Source organism: Quercus suber, unplaced genomic scaffold (genome assembly GCF_002906115.3).
Source record: "Quercus suber isolate HL8 unplaced genomic scaffold, Cork oak 2.0 scaffold_859, whole genome shotgun sequence".
Classification (NCBI taxonomy): Eukaryota; Viridiplantae; Streptophyta; class Magnoliopsida; order Fagales; family Fagaceae; genus Quercus; species Quercus suber.
Genome location: NW_027070289.1, coordinates 154,775 through 171,112, shown reverse-complemented (window position 1 = coordinate 171,112; position 16,338 = coordinate 154,775). Strand labels below are relative to the sequence as shown.

Sequence of the window (16,338 nt, the reverse complement as noted above, 5' to 3'; positions counted from 1 at the left end):
CCACTCAATATTTATAAGTCCGTCTCAGCTTCTCGCGTAGCCACAAAGCTCAGAAAGCGATTAAGATTATCAAAAACAAAGCTCACAAAGATTTCAAAACAATTTACAAACTATGGGTGCCCCAGAGAAGGTAACCTCTGTAAAGTTCATATCTTTCTGTTTGTTTCTCTAGAAAGTTTTAATTTTTCCCGAGAAAAATCTTCTCTTTGTAAATATAATCTTAATTTCATTCACTTGAATTTGTACCTTAAATTTTTTTCTCCCCAAGAGTTTTTTTTTTTTTTTTTGATCATTACTTTTTAGATTATTTTGATACATCTGGTATCTAGGAATTACTTTATTGGGGTTGAGAATTATGTAGGATTGTGTGAATTGGTTGAATTATGTTCTCTAAATTGCCTTTTTGGCTTAATTTTTTAAAATCTTTTTGAGGGTTGATGTGTTTTTGGAAATGGTACAAAAACCCATATAGTTTTTTGGCTGATGCTTTTTATTCAAGTGATTAGTTGATGAATTGTAGTGCTTAATCTTTATTATTAGGATTTCAAATGTTCTGGTTTCAGCTCATTATTCGTGTGAAACTTGTTTGATAGTTGAGATACTTGTTTGTACAAGGTTGGATTCTTTACTTGATTATGGATATTTTGTGTTTTTTTGGGTGTCAAATTATGGGATTGTTTTCACGTGTACGGCTTGGATCAGTTTTTTGGGGGAATTTTAAAAAGTTGGCATTGGATTAACTTTGATGGAGCATGCATGACAAGTTGCTTGATTGGAAATATAGAAAATAAATTTTAATAGAATTTTAACAAAAGAAAGTAACTTTGGATATAATAAAAGACAGCTCCTTTATCAATATGTGTGCAAGCAGACAGCTTTTTAATCTTAGTTACAGATTTGTTTAATATTGTTGTTGAAGTTATTTGCTTGTCTATGAAATGCAGTAAATCTGAAAGTTAAAATTGGTCACATATGATGATACTGGTTGTGTTTGGAAGGTTATTTTTAATCTGAAGCCTTTCCATAGTTTTGTGAAATATTTTCCTTTTCCATATACATTGTATTTGAAGGAGTGCTTGCCAAACACAACAGCAGATTCTCTCTCTGCAGTCTGCACTACCACTACTTTTGGAAGTTTGGAGGGAGAGGAGAGTAGAGGGTGTAAGGAGGGAAAGGAGAGGAGACTAAGGAGAGTGGAGGGAATGGTTACCCCTTCACATTGTTTGGATGTTTTAGGCTCTGCTTGGGAGTTCATAAGGGAATGGAATAGAATGATCATAAGGGAATAGAAATGAATGGAAAAAAATGAAATGGAATGGAAGTAACCTTAATTGGATGTTTAAAATAAAGGAATAGAAATGAATGAAAATAAATGGAATGTAAGTAATTTTGTTCGGGAGCAACATGGAGGGAATGGAATGGAATTATTTTATGACAATATTACTATTAGACCCCTGTTTAAAATAAAGGGTTGAATATATAGGGTATTTTGAAGTTTTAATAAAAAAATCATTAAATTTAATTTCATTCCATCCTATTCCTCCAAATTTCGGGGGGAATGAAAATTTGAGGTTTTAAGAGAATAGAGAGGAATAAGTGTTCTTTCCTACCCATTTTATTCCCTCTTACTTAAACTCCCAAATAAGAGAATAAGTTTTCCATTCCCTCTATTAAAACACCCAAACAATGGAAGGGAAGGAAAAAATATTCTAAAATTATTCTTTTTATTCCTTTCTATTTCATTCCATTCATTCCTTTCAAACGAAGCCTAAAAATTAAGTAGGGGGAAGGGGAATTGATATCCCTCCCCCTTTTTTGGATGTTTAAAAAATTAAGTAGGGAGAGGGGAGGGGAGGGGAGGGGAATTTCATATAAATTGACATCCAAACAAGGTTCATTAAACCATACCCCTCCCATTCACTCTACTCTACTCTCTTCTCCTACCCCTCCATCCAAACAAACTGTTCATGTGAATGAGGTCATCGAGTTAGGTCATACGTGTCGCATTTGACTTAGTTTTATTGGCCACAGTCACAACTTCATGGCTAGCATTTCTCTCATGTCAAGAGTCTTAATGCAATAGTGGGGAAGATTACATGTTTATCTTTTAACATTTGGCATTCATATAAATGTTATGGTGAGATGTAAGATTGAAATGAACAGGGGAACAATCCTCTTCCCTGGTTGCAATGGACCAGGATAGCATGGATGGTTTGGATTTGATTTATCAACCCCCTATGTGATCTAGAATCTCCATATTGAATGCAAAGAAAACCTTATGAACCTCCCTCATCATCTTCTTCTTTTTCCCATCCTAGAGTAGTCTTTGTCTAGTTTTCTAAATCTATGTAGTTATCAACACTGGTTGTCTTAGTACTTCAAATTAACATCTTAGGTCCTTAACCTGATCAGCAGGTTTAGATATTCTATAATTTACTACTACAATCAATTTGACAGATATTAATGAAAATTATTAGGTTTTTATTTTCTAAGGTAGTTTTAAGTTAGGTACACCTAGTTCAGAATCAGGTGTTTTGGACTTGAAAACTCTTTTGTTCTATGCGAGGATGTCAGGTGTTAGGTCAAATAAATCCCAACCAATATAATGTGCAGAAACATTTTAGCAGTGTATTTGTTATTTTAAATTTACAAGCATCAATTACTGTATTTTGTTGATACTGCTAATAAATGGTGTTTTTGGTTTATGCAATGGAATTGTAGCTGTTTAATCTTGGCATTAGTTGTGGTCTCTAATTCTGTTAATATATTACTACAAATTTTGCTTGGAGATGAGTTGTTTAGAAAGAATGGGCAGAACAAACTGATTAGGAAAGTTTTGCTGTGAGATGTTTTATGTCAGGATTGATAGTAATACAGGCAGCAAGAAGCTCATGGAATTGCAAGTGCATAGACTGAAGGAATTTAAAATTTTTATTTACATTGTGATTTCTTAAGGTCATAGCTGCATACTTTTTAATTCCAGCAGTTTTTTCTGAAGCTTCTTGAGGGTGTGATTGCATAAGAAACCTATGTGTAATTGCTTTCTTTTTCTTCTATTTTCTTTTGTCCTGAAGCATTTGAACCTAAACCTGTTTGGCTGCTTGCAGCAAACTAGGCCTGGAACTTTTGAGTTAAACCCACAAAACATTTAATTCCGTGACTAAAATTCTTATTCTGCTATGCTCAAAATCATTCCTAAATGTGTACCACATCATAACACAATGACTTGTTATGATGAATGGTAATACAGTGCTTTAATTCAAAGGGTGTTCATCAGAATGAGGACTGAGGAGTCCCTGTATCAGATGGTTTTTTTGTGGTTCTTTGAACTGCACAACTTTCATGTTAGACAAAATTGTTTGAATTCATTGTTTAGCATGGCCCCCTTTTGCTGTCATAAGTTATCGTCTCTAACTCTAAATATCCACAGGATCCTAGAGAGGAAGTTCTCCAGGCATGGTACATGGATGATAGTGATGAAGACCAGAGACTCCCCCATCACAAGGAACCGAAGGAATTTGTGTCCCTAGACCAACTTGCGGGTGAGCATCTTTAAAGAATGGGGTAATCATTCAATTATTAATATTTGGGTCGTTGACTTTTGGAGCCATTATGTTGACTTGTAGAACTTGGAGTACTCAGCTGGAGACTAGATGCTGATAACTACGAAACTGATGAGGAGTTCAAGAAGATTCGTGAATCACGTGGTTATTCCTACATGGTTTGTCAAAATAACTTGTGACTATAGTTGTTTAGTTTGTCACACTGACTTACATTTTTATACCTTGTGTGTGTGTGTTGAGTGTTCTTGCAAGACAATATTGTGCTTGAATTATATGTTGATTTTCTACATGGTCTATCTCTCTGACTTGTTGAAGAGAAATACAGGAAGTTATTCTATATAAATCCAAGAATTTGATATGTGAATCTTTTGGAGTAATTTTAATACACTACCTATGTATTTGAGTTTACTTTTTTATTTGATAAAATTAATTAAATTATTAAATACAGATATATTTGTTAGCTTGATGATGTAAAACACCACGCATTGCATTTAAGAACCTGTTGGCCCTATGGAACAAGGGTGTTAATATGTGTCCCATTCATTCTTCCATTTGAATGCTCATAATTGGGTATCTGGCAATAAATGTACAGATTGAAAATATCTCTCTTCAAATAAATTTTATTTAGATAAACCTCTTCTACAGGACTTCTGTGAGGTTTCCCCAGAAAAGCTGCCTAACTATGAAGAGAAGATCAAAAGCTTTTTTGAGGAACATCTTCACACGGATGAGGAGATCCGCTATGCTGTAGCGGGAAGTGGTAGGATTAGTTGTTCTTTAATTTGCTTTACAATTTCTACATTACCAAAAGGGTTCAGGTTGTTGACTGCTTGCTCTTTGGTGAAGGTTATTTTGATGTCAGGGATCGTAATGACAAATGGATTCGTGTATGGGTAAAGAAGGGGGGCATGATCATTTTGCCTGCTGGAATTTATCATCGCTTTACTTTGGATTCAGACAACTATATCAAGGTATTGGCATGATACATGCAAGAGCATAAAAGTAGCTTCTGCATGTTCTGACAAAAAACAGTTTGACAACAACCTAGAATCTACCCATGAACCCTCAAGCATACTCCATTATTCTTCCCTTCTGTCTATCACTACACCTTTATTACCAGTAATTCTTATTTATTTTTCAATACATGCATTAGCATATGCACCATTGTTGCCAATATGTTTACACTTATGTCAAGAGACATTTGTATTTCTTTACATGGAATATTGTTGAGTGGTCTTGTTATCTTAACTTCTTATGCTGCCCCCTTTTTTTTAGCTATTCAGTAGTTTGAAAAATTAAAAACTCATGTATTTTAGTTAATCATAGTTTACTATTGACTAAGTCCTTATGCTGCACAACATTTAATTGGGACAGACACAGCAAGACTTTGGACACTGCACATATGCAAGTCTTGGACATTTTGGAAGTATTAGATTAATTATATGGCTGATGAGCTGTAGTTCAAATATGACCTCCCTCCTTTTATCAGGTGTTCTAGACCCATTGGTTGCTTGTATAAATTAGCAATCAAATAAATTAAAAAAAAGGATTAATTATTATAATATCCGAAGGCATTGGTTACATGCCTTGGATGGGTCACTCTGGCCTTGTGGCCATGCTTTTAATGATTTGAATGTTTCTCTTTGTATCTTATTATCTCACGTTTCTTATGCTATCTTTACTCTCTTATAATTCTCTAGGCTACTTCGTGTCTATTTTCACTAGGCAATCACGTTTCAATAAAATTATTTATACCTATAAAAGAAAGGTATCTTACTCTCTTATAAATTTGTTTATTCAGGCAATGCGGCTCTTTATTGGTGATCCAATTTGGACTCCATTCAATCGTCCTCATGATGATCTGCCTGCAAGGTATGTTGTCATCTATTCTCTACTGTATGAACAGCACCACTTGTATCCTGTGGCCAATAGGGCATTCAAAAGGCCTTCTTGATTACAGTGGTTTTCTTTTGTGCAGGAAGGAATACCTTAAAACTTTTGTGGAGAAAGAAGTTGGTGATCGTGCTGTTGATGCAGCTGCCTAATATCTTAAGTTGCTTCTAAAATTGGCTTAAACAAACATGTCTTGGTTTAAATAAATTTACCTATGTATGGTATGGTATGGTATGGTATGGTATGCACGTGTGGTTACCTTGTCTGGCCTCTATATCTACTATGCTCGTGTAGCATGCAGTTGCTTACTTACAAATATAAACCGTGTATCTTTCCCTGTCATTTCCTGTAAATGGATTAAAAATATGTACTGATAGACATAATATATAGATGGAAATATGGAATAAGAATTGTATTGCTGGTTGTATTTTAGCTTTTTGAAAAAGTTGTGCTTTTAAAAAAGCTGTTCCTAAAAAACAAAAATTAAAAAAAAAAAAGTGTAAAACTTGTAGTATATCTGTACATGTTTTAAAAACCGGGAACAATCAAAGAACTGTAATAAATTTACCTATGTATGGTATGGTATGGTATGGTATGGTATGCACGTGTGGTTACCTTGTCTGGCCTCTATATCTACTATGCTCGTGTAGCATGCAGTTGCTTACTTACAAATATAAACCGTGTATCTTTCCCTGTCATTTCCTGTAAATGGATTAAAAATATGTACTGATAGACATAATATATAGATGGAAATATGGAATAAGAATTGTATTGCTGGTTGTATTTTAGCTTTTTGAAAAAGTTGTGCTTTTAAAAAAGCTGTTCCTAAAAAACAAAAATTAAAAAAAAAAAAGTGTAAAACTTGTAGTATATCTGTACATGTTTTAAAAACCGGGAACAATCAAAGAACTGAAAATGTGTTTGGTTTTGGGTATTAATTGGTTGAACCGGTGGTTACTGTTTAACTACCGATTTTTTTGGTTTTTACTAGATTGGTTAGATATAGTTCTCGGTTGAACCAATTGGTTTGGTTTGGTATTTTTAGAACATTGCGTACATGTAGCACAATTCTTGATTTTAAGTGCTTGTTTGTTTCAACTTTTAGAAGCTAAAGCGCACGTTTTGAAGAAAGCTAGAGTCCAAAGCCTGTTTGGTTCAGCATAAAATGCAACTTTTTGAAAAATGTTGCGTTTTGGGTTTGTAAAGATAATGCGCAGATTCGAAAAGGAGCTTAGAGCTCTATTTTGGAAAAAGCCCCGTGCGCGTTTGAAATCTATCCGTTGGACTCACCAGGCAATTATCAAATTACTCTTTTACACCATTTCTCATTCCTCTCATCTCTCTGCTCTGCCCTCTTAATAACAAATTTTCAAATCCAAACACAAAAAAAAATCTATAACAAATTCTCAAATCAGCTAAGGAAAAAAAAAAAAAAATCGGAATATAGCATAATGATAGAATTACAAGACGAAATTGAAGGCGAATGTGTCAACAACACCGACTTCTACTTCGATCAAATCGGCGAACCCCTCCCAATCAAACCCTTCAACTCCGACTCCGACTCCGACTTCATTTTTGATCTCCAAGCCCTTCCCTCTCAGCCACTCATCGTCTCCGAACTCCACCGCCTCATCTTCGTCACTCACTCTGATGGATTCTGCATCACTAGAACCAAGGACGTTATCGATTTCACCAAGAACCAACAGACGAAGTGCTAAGAAAAAAAAAAAAAAAAAAATATGGGAAAAAAGAAAGAAATAAATGCCATGTGTGGAGGATAAAAAAAGAGGGAAAAAAAAGAAGAAAAAAGAAGAAGGAAATGTTATCACAATATGTTTACAATTCTTTCACAATAAATTTTAAGGGATAGGTTATTATTAGCTAATATTGGTGAGAAAAAAATAATTTTAATAGTATGTTAAAATTAAAATTAGTATCAATTTTTATCACAATATTTTCACAATAAATCTTTAGTTGGTTATTATTAGCTAATATTGGTGAAAAATAATAATTTTTTTAGAAAGAGAAAAAAATAATTTTAATAGTACGTTAAAATTAAAATTAGTATCAATTTTTATCACAATATTTTCACAATACTTTCACAATAAATCTTAAGTAGTAGGTTATTATTAGCTAATATTGGTGAGAAAAAAAATAATTTTTTAGAAAGAGAAAAATTGATTTAAGTATGATGAAGTAGTTAATTTAAATATAAAACAAACTCACATCCAAAAAAAAAAAATTTATGAAATAAACTTCTTTATATATACATGGTCTTTTTTGGTAATTTATCTATCAAACTGCCACTTTTATAAATGTTAGTCAAACACTCAATTTTTTCAAAAAGTATTTTTTAATAATTTTTATCAAAATATACACTTATGTACTTTCCAAAAACTTCAATTTTTTATTATATAATTTTATAAAAAACTGAACTAAACTCCCAATGATTGGTTGATTCAACTAGTGGGTGTGAAGTCAAATTGAGTGACCAGGGAAGGACTTTCGTCCATTACTATTAGGCCTTTTAAATATTGGGCGAAATAATTTTTGTTTAGAATTTCTGGTGGATTCCCACCCAAAAAGAAAAAGGAATCACAAATATATACGTCTTATCAATAAAGTTAGATCTGGACCCAAATCACTCTTTTCAAGCCTGATATCATTTTTGAAATTTGGCTCTGTTGGGCATATTCGGTGCGGCTCTACACTCATCCAATGTCCTATTATAAAATATTAATAATGTTTACCCAAAAAAAAAATGTTGAAGCCTATTATGCTAAAACTAGACTCATCTAATGGCCTAAAATAGATTTTAGACTTCTATTTTGGTGTGCTCAAAATACTCTTAAATTCACCTTATTGGACTCCTATTTTTGTGTGCCAAAAATACTCTCAAATTCACCTTAGGTTTGCATGTAAAATTGCTAATTTAAAAACTCCTAAATTTTAGTTAATTTTTTTTTAAGTAAATAAAACAGTTTCTCTCTCTCTCTCTCTCTTCTCTCTCTCTCAAAAAAAAAAAAAAAAGCCTAAATTTTAGCTAAATTTTAAACAATTAGTTTTTCCTAATTGTCTCCCATAAATCTCTTCTACTCACAAAATTTTTTTGTTTAATTTTTTAATTAAAAGAAAAGATAGTAGAGTAGTTACTAGATTTTTTTTATTTTATTTTATATAAGATGAAAATTTTACTCTAGCATAATCTAAATATATATGTGTGTGAAGTTCTCTCCTGCAAACTTGAACCCCGGCCCTTACCCTCTACACCTCACAAATACTTATACTTGTGGAGTGACTATTACACCAAAAGTGCATGGTGGTAACAGTTACTAAATTTTAAACATTCATTCCTTATCCTTATCCCTTAAAATTAGGAACATACTAGGTATCCTTATTTTATCAATCTCTAATAGAAGTGCAAAGGCAAAATTTTCATCTGAAATAAGAAAAAGCAAAAGCAAAGGTAATCTCCTTCTCTCTCTCTCNTTTTCTTTTTGGTTAGGAACTAGTACCTCATAAAATTGAAACAGAGCACAAAGAGGAAAAGAATAGATGTGACAATGACCGATTCCAAATTGCTTTTTGCCATTCGCATAAATGGGTGAGTTAATAACATTTGTGACTATTTTCTTCATTTTATCTATTGTTAATATTTTTTTTTTTCCCACTCTAATGTCTTTGTTTGTTTCCCAACAAAAAGGAAATGCATCCAAGAACTAGGAAGCTCTTATACAACTCAAGATTGAGTTCCTACAGTCTCGATGAGCATGTCAACTCTTTTGTGTTGTTTATTTTATTTCAACAAAGCCTTCGTTTATGCCAAAAAAAAAAAATCCTTGAGATGGAGGGAAATCTTCAATGGTATCTTAATTATAGTAAATGAATTTATAATTGAAAGCTGAAAATAGTGGAGCTCATTTTTCCGAGTAGGAGACACAAAACCTTTGCTTATTGCTATGCTGCAAATATAAACATCCTGGACTTACAATCCTTATCCATTATGCCTTCCTATCTTCTTTATAATTATCCAGTAAATATAAACACCCTAGTCTCACTATCCTTATCTATTATGCCTCCCTATCTTCTTTATAATGAACAAAAGATTCATTAGTCTCAAGAGAATTTTCATTTTCATTAAATAAACATATTTGGGATTTACACATTAATATTTAAAAATTAACTTCATTTTACGCGCTTCACGCACCCTAAAACTCTTCCTTTTGGAAATTAGTGTCCTAATTCAAAATTTGAAATTAAAAAAAAAATTACGACACTTAACTCAAAATAAATTAAAAAAACCTCATCACATGAGTATGTGATTAGACTAGTTTTAATATAATAGGCGTCAAAATTAATAAAATTTTATAATTTTTTCTAAAAAAAAAGTCTAAAATCTAAATAAGAAAAACTCCTTAAATAGTAGTATAAATAAATACTAGCATCATCACACGCACTTCATGCGTGCGATAAGGCTCTTTTTTAATTTTGAGTTTAGTATCATAATTTTTTATTATCCCAATTTTTGGACTATGACACTAACCTCCAAAAGAAAGAGTTTTAGAGCATATGTACTGTAGTACGTGCAATGAGACTAGTTCCTATATATCATTGTGTAACTCCCAAACGCGTCTATGAGAATCCTCTTGAGATTGGTGAAATTTTTGTTTATTCTAAAGAAGATAGAGAGTCATAATAGATAAGGATAGTGAGACAAGGTATTTATATTTATTGCATAGCAATAAGAAAAGGTTTTGTGTCTCCTACCTATAGGTAACATAAGGCTTCACTTTTTTTAGATTTCGGTTATAAATTCATTTGCTATAACAAAGGCATCATTGAAGATTTTCCCCAATCTCAAGTTGTATAAGAGCTTCCTAGTTCTTGGATGCATTTCCTTCTTGTTGGGAAACAAACAGAGACATTAGAGTGGGGAAAAAAATATTAACAGTAGATAACATGAAGAAAATAGTCACAAATGCTAGTACTCACCCATTTATGCGAAGGACAAAAAGCAATTTGGAATCAGTCACTGTCAAATCTGTTCTTTTCCTCTTTGTGCTATGTTTTAATTTTATGAGGTCTAGTTCCTAACCAAAAAGAAAGAAAGGATTATTTGAACTTTTTTTAAAGTAAACAAACCATATGCGTAACCATTAATGTTTTTGTGTCAAGAAATTTTTTTTCAGGAATGTGAAGTGGAGAGAGAGAGAGAGAGAGAGAGAGAGAGAGAGAGAGATTACCTTTGCTATCGCTTTTTCTTATTTGAGATGAAGTTTTTGCTTTGGTCATTTCTAATAAAGATTGATAAAATAAAGATACCTAGTATGTTCCTAATTTAAGGGATAAAAGGATGAGTGTTTTAAATTTAGTAACTGTTCTACTATTTTTTCTTTTAATTAAAAATTAAAATAAAAAAAAGTTGTGAGTAGAAGAGTTTTATGGGAGATAGTTAAAATTGATTTTTTAAAATTTAGCTAAAATGTAGGATTTTAAAAATTTTTAAAAACGGTTATATATATATATATATGAGTCTGAATTTAGTAAGGATGGAATGTAAAACTCATGTTTTACACCATTTAATAAGAGATTGTAACATTAGCTTTTTTACATAAAACTCAATACATTGTACCATACATAATAGAGATTAAATTCAATAAGGACGAGGTGTAAACCCTTTGGTTTACACCAGCCAATAAAGACATGCCACATCAGTCTTTTACTTAAACTCATTGTAAGATCAATACATCTTTGGTTTACACTAGCCAATAAAGACATGCCACATCAGATTTTTACTTAAACTCATTGTAAGATCAATACATCCTAATAGTATCTCAAAAAACAAAACAAAAAACCCTATTTCATGTTTTCCCTAAAATCTCATAAGCTCTTGCATCTCCGAGACACAATTCTCGCTTGATTGTGTACGAGAAAAATTCTTGAAGACACAAAAATGAAATCAAGCATAATAGAAGACTCAAAAGTAAGTTTGATAATGGTAGCAACTAAGTAGTATATGGCGTGGGTGGTTGTGAACTACAAGATCTATCTTTGGTTGCAATAGTAATGGAAATGGTCTGAGGTTACTTATAATTTCAAACCATTGATATTGCAATATTTACCTTCAAATAAATATCAATCGCTCTATAAAGCCCATCATCAATGACACGAGCATAATCAGGCAGTATCTCAATCATAGCAATGAATTTTTATAGACTCGGATAAGGATCAAGGGCAGTTTCTTGGAGATGCACAATTCTCACCTTATTATACACAAGTCTATAATATATCCTTTGTTTGATTCAGCCATTGCTATATTTTGATATCTTGATGGAGATTAGGCGTTGTAGTACGATGGCAAATGGAGGTTCGACAAGGATTGTGGTTGCTGATGAGGGAGTGAGATTTTAGGAAAAATGTGAAATAGGGTTTTTTATTTTGTTTTTGGGGGATGTTATTAGATGTATTAGGATGTATTGATTTTACAATGAGTTTAAGTAAAAATTTGATGTGGCACGTCCTTATTGGCTAGTGTAAACCAAAAGGTTTACACCCCATCCTTATTAAATTTAATTTCTACATAATAACATCTCAATAAACTCATAATCTCATACTTAAGTTGGATTTTCAAATTAGTATTTTTTTTTTTTGATACGATTCAAATGAGTATTAGAATTGATTGAGTGCAATTATGCCTATTATTTAATAAATAATATGATGATGTGGCATGTTGAGATTGGAGGGATAAAATTTAGGTTTTACATCACATCTTTATTGAATTTATTTTCTCTCTCTCTCTCTCTCTCTCTCTCTCTCTCTTGTCAATTGGATGTTATTGACCATTTAATCTATAAATTTATCTTTTATGCGTTATTTAAGTTACAAAACTTGAATTTAAACAATTAATTGATGATATAACTATTAATCTTTGATCACTTTAAATTTTGCAAGTATGGAGAATATATAAAGATAATGTAACACACACACACATTGGTATATCTTATCTATACTTCTATAGTCTATACTATTCTTAAGGGATTCCCTAATTCCTTACTCCTATTTTGTATACCTAAAATACCCTCAAATTCATATTAAATAATAGAGTTAGACATAAAAAATTGCTAATTTAGAAACTCCTAAACTTTAACTTTTTTATTAAAAAAAAAAAAAAAACTCTAACTAAATTTTAAGCAAAACCTAACCACCTTTCTACCTCTCCATGTTTTAATATTAATATATATATATATATATATAGAGAGAGAGAGAGAGAGNGGGTTTGCCATGGGTGGGTTCTGATGGTTTGGGTTTGCCGTGGGTTTAGGTTTGAGTTTGCCACCGCGGGTTGTGGGGACTGTGGATTGCTGGGTTTTTTTTTTTTTTTTTTTTTTTTTTTTTTTTGTGGTGGTGTTGATGGTTGGAGAGGGTGGTGTTCTTCAGATTTTTAGTCATGGTGGCTGGATGGTTGGTTCAGTGTTATAGGTTTATGGTGAGTGGAGTGGTGGACGGGTTTGTTGTTTTGGGTTGTGGTTGGTGGTGTTTATTGATTATGGTCGTGGGTTCCCGCTGTGGGTCTGGGTTTCGCTTGCTATGGGTTTGGGTTTTGCTCATGGTGGTGGGGACCGTGGGTTGCTGCATTTGGTGTTGATTGTGTTGATGGTGGATTGGTGTTATAGTCTCTCCACTTTTTTTTTTTTTTGGGTGTTGATGGTAGATTATGGGTGTTGGTGTGGTGGTGGTGGTGGTGGTGGTGGTGTCAAGTGTGTGTAGTGCAGTGGTGGTGGGCTTGTGGTGATGGTGGTTTCAGTAAATTTATGGTTGTTCTTGAACAGATAGAAAGAATGAGGGTGAAAGAATAAATAATGTGTTGTATTGTAAATGATGATGATTTTGGGATATATTATTTTATTGTATAGAAATATTATTCTAATGTGTTGTATTGTAAAATAAAATTTAAGATGCTGGAGAATTGTAAAATGATATTATGACCCGGTTTGGATAACACGTTTTCTGGCGGTGCGTTTCCAGCTTTGCGTTTCTTTTTTTTTTTTTTTTTGCCGAACTTGCTGACTTACTGGACAAAATTTACTGTGTATGTACTGTGCGTGAACTGTTCACGCACTGTTTATGCACTGTTCATACAATATTTAATTATAAAAGTAGGTCCCACAATACTATTCACACATTTAAAAATTATTTTGCTACAGTGTTTTCAGTAACAATCAGTTTTTATTAACTTTCAGGGCAAACTCAAACCTAAACCCACGGCAAACCCAAACCATCAGAACCCACCCATGGCAAACCCCATCAAAATCCATTCCAAAAATCCAACATAATCAACACAAACCAACACAATCCCACTGAACAAACCCACATGAAAGACACCACGCCACTGCCACCCACTGGCCTAAAACCCAAACCCACAACTGCACCGATCCATGTTGCTGCCGTCAACCAGAGAGAGAGAGAAAGCAAGCCACGTCGCACCGTCATCTAGGCCGATCTGCAACGAGAAAGAGAATAAATAATGGGAGTGGTGGCTCGCCGTAGTGTGGTGGCTATGGGTTTTGGGTCTGAAGAGAGAAGGAAGACAGCAGAGAAATAGCGAGAGAGAGAGAGAGAGAGAGGGAGAGTTGGAATTGTTTAATAAAAAGTAAGAGAGAGAGAGAATTAAATAATAATATTTAAGTTTACCATTCAGCTATAGTGCAATTCTATCTTTAGAATTGTACTGTAGCATAATTGCAAATATTTTTTGTAATAGTTGGCTTTTACAAGTTCCAATAGAGTGGAAATTTTGGACCCAAATGCTAAAATATGCTTACATTTGACATTTGGCATTTGGACGGTGAATGCTCTTAGTACCTCCCTTTTTGGGAACTTTTCTTAATAAAATATATACCCTAAAGCTCATAAATGTCAGTTTTATAGTTGAAACTATTAATATTTACAATAATATATATTAATTTTTGGTTTTTAAAAGAATCCCAATCGGTGGGAATTAATGTTACCACTAGGATATTTTAATCCCTAAAACCAGCAAGATTTTGATTAGATTTATCAATTCTTCACTTTTCAACGAGTTTTAATCCATACGGAATGATGCTTTACTAATACAGGAGCAAAGCCAAGTTAAATAGAGTCTTTTGGCTAAATATTGCCAAAATTAAAACATTTTTGCATTATAGGTACTGTTTGAAGTTTTTTGGCAAAATGAGGAGAGAGGTTGAATTTCAGCAACAGCGTTGCCGAAATTCAAGAAAAAGGAGGAGAGAGAATGAGAAAAGTGGAGGAGTGAGAAAAACTTGAATTACAGCAATGGTATTGCCGTAATTCCTCTGCCCAGTCTGCCCGGCCTTGTGCGTGTGAGGAGTGCAATGTGTGAGTGCCCAAAAAAAAAAATCCCACAATTTCGGCAATACCATTGCCGAAATTGTGGGGAAATTTTTTTTTTTTTTTTAATTTGTGGCAATGGTATTTCCTAGTGAGTTCAGGTTTCTGGGTACTGAAAAAAAAAAAAAAAAAAAAGCTGCACCAGTGACAGTTACGGGACCCACAAATAGTGTGAAAAATATTGAGTTATGGAAAATGAGTGATGGTGCCAAACGGGTGTAAAAAATTAAATGATGAGTGATGAGTGATGAGTTATGAGTGATGAGTGATGAGTGATGAGTGATGAAAATTGAGTGACGGAAATTGAGTGACCAAAAAAAGTGGGCCAAACAGCCTCTAATTGTCCATGCTTCTAAATTTTTACTTCCCATTAGGTTTTACCAAATCAGTAAACAATAATGTTAGCACCAATCACAAATTTATAGTACAACACCTTAATAACCGCCAAGCATTAGTCCTATACTTAAAGGGTTAGCTATAAATCCTCTTTAGATTAGTCAAAGTCAGCCACATGTATTTTTTTCAACATTTTATTTTATTCAAGTCATATTTTATGTTACTTCCTTATTTTCATGTCATTTTTTATATATACTTCTACGAATGTTACTTTTAATTCTGTCTTCTTCTTTTTTCTTCGATTCTAAGATGTTCCTAGGATTATTGATCAATCAATTAGTATAATGTTTGAACATTGAAGCAATGAATTTGACACATCTACGCCAAGCAAAGCTCTATAAATTCAATGCTAATCAACCTTAAAAAGGCCTACTATATTTACCATTTTAGGACACTTATTTTTTAGTCTTTTCTCTTTTGATAATTCGATAGTTACAATAAAGAAAAAGATTTAAAGTTTAATTCTAATAATGGAAACATCATGAATTGACTACAATTTCCCTCTTTCATTTTTTACATAGCATCAGATTTCAATGGTCTCAATTGAGGCTCTCTAATTAGTTACTATGTTAAAAGTTGAGTGATAGACATCCTCTTCATGAATTTGTTCACTAGAAGTGGGTCCAATAAAAATGGACCTCGATTCAATGACATAATTGCACAATATTATAAAACAAGTTGATGTGATCTATTCCTCATAATATTATGCTCATAAGATATTTATGTGGACAACCTTCCTTCCCTACTTCATACCTTGCATCACACACCCATAAAATAAAGTCTTTTAAGTGGTCAAAATGGGCATTTGCCTCTTTCGCCAAAATTTTCCAGTAAAAGGCCTCTATTTTTAACTCAATTTTTCAATTAATGAAAAACTCAATTTTTGGAAAATCGAGTTATGTGAAATCAAACTAAAAAAAAAATACATGGAACTCGAGTTCCATGTAAAATTTCTCATATTACTTGATTTTCATCAAATTGAATTTTTTACTGAAACTCAATTTTTAGAAAATAGAGTCTCAAAATAGGAGCTTTTTGCTAGATAGTTTCAGAATATAAGCATTTTCCTACATCTTTTAAGAGGGGCAAATGCCCA

The 16,338-nt window shown here is 32.7% G+C and overlaps 1 protein-coding gene across 1 annotated transcript; it reads left to right on the top strand.

Annotated features, from left to right (window-relative positions):
- Positions 1–5,888, top strand: LOC112012317 (acireductone dioxygenase 2). Its single transcript, XM_065767898.1, has 7 exons — positions 1–130; positions 3,431–3,542; positions 3,627–3,721; positions 4,209–4,323; positions 4,410–4,534; positions 5,365–5,435; positions 5,542–5,888. Exons 1-7 carry the CDS (start codon positions 113–115, stop codon positions 5,606–5,608), a joined length of 603 nt encoding a protein of 200 aa, XP_065623970.1. The 5' UTR covers positions 1–112; the 3' UTR covers positions 5,609–5,888.
- Positions 5,889–16,338: the final 10,450 nt, after the last annotated feature.

Coding starts and splice junctions, on each gene's coding strand:
- LOC112012317 (XM_065767898.1), top strand. Junction 4,324..4,409: donor CTATGCTGTAGCGGGAAGTG/GTAGGATTAGTT, acceptor TCTTTGGTGAAG/GTTATTTTGATGTCAGGGAT. Junction 5,436..5,541: donor CATGATGATCTGCCTGCAAG/GTATGTTGTCAT, acceptor TCTTTTGTGCAG/GAAGGAATACCTTAAAACTT.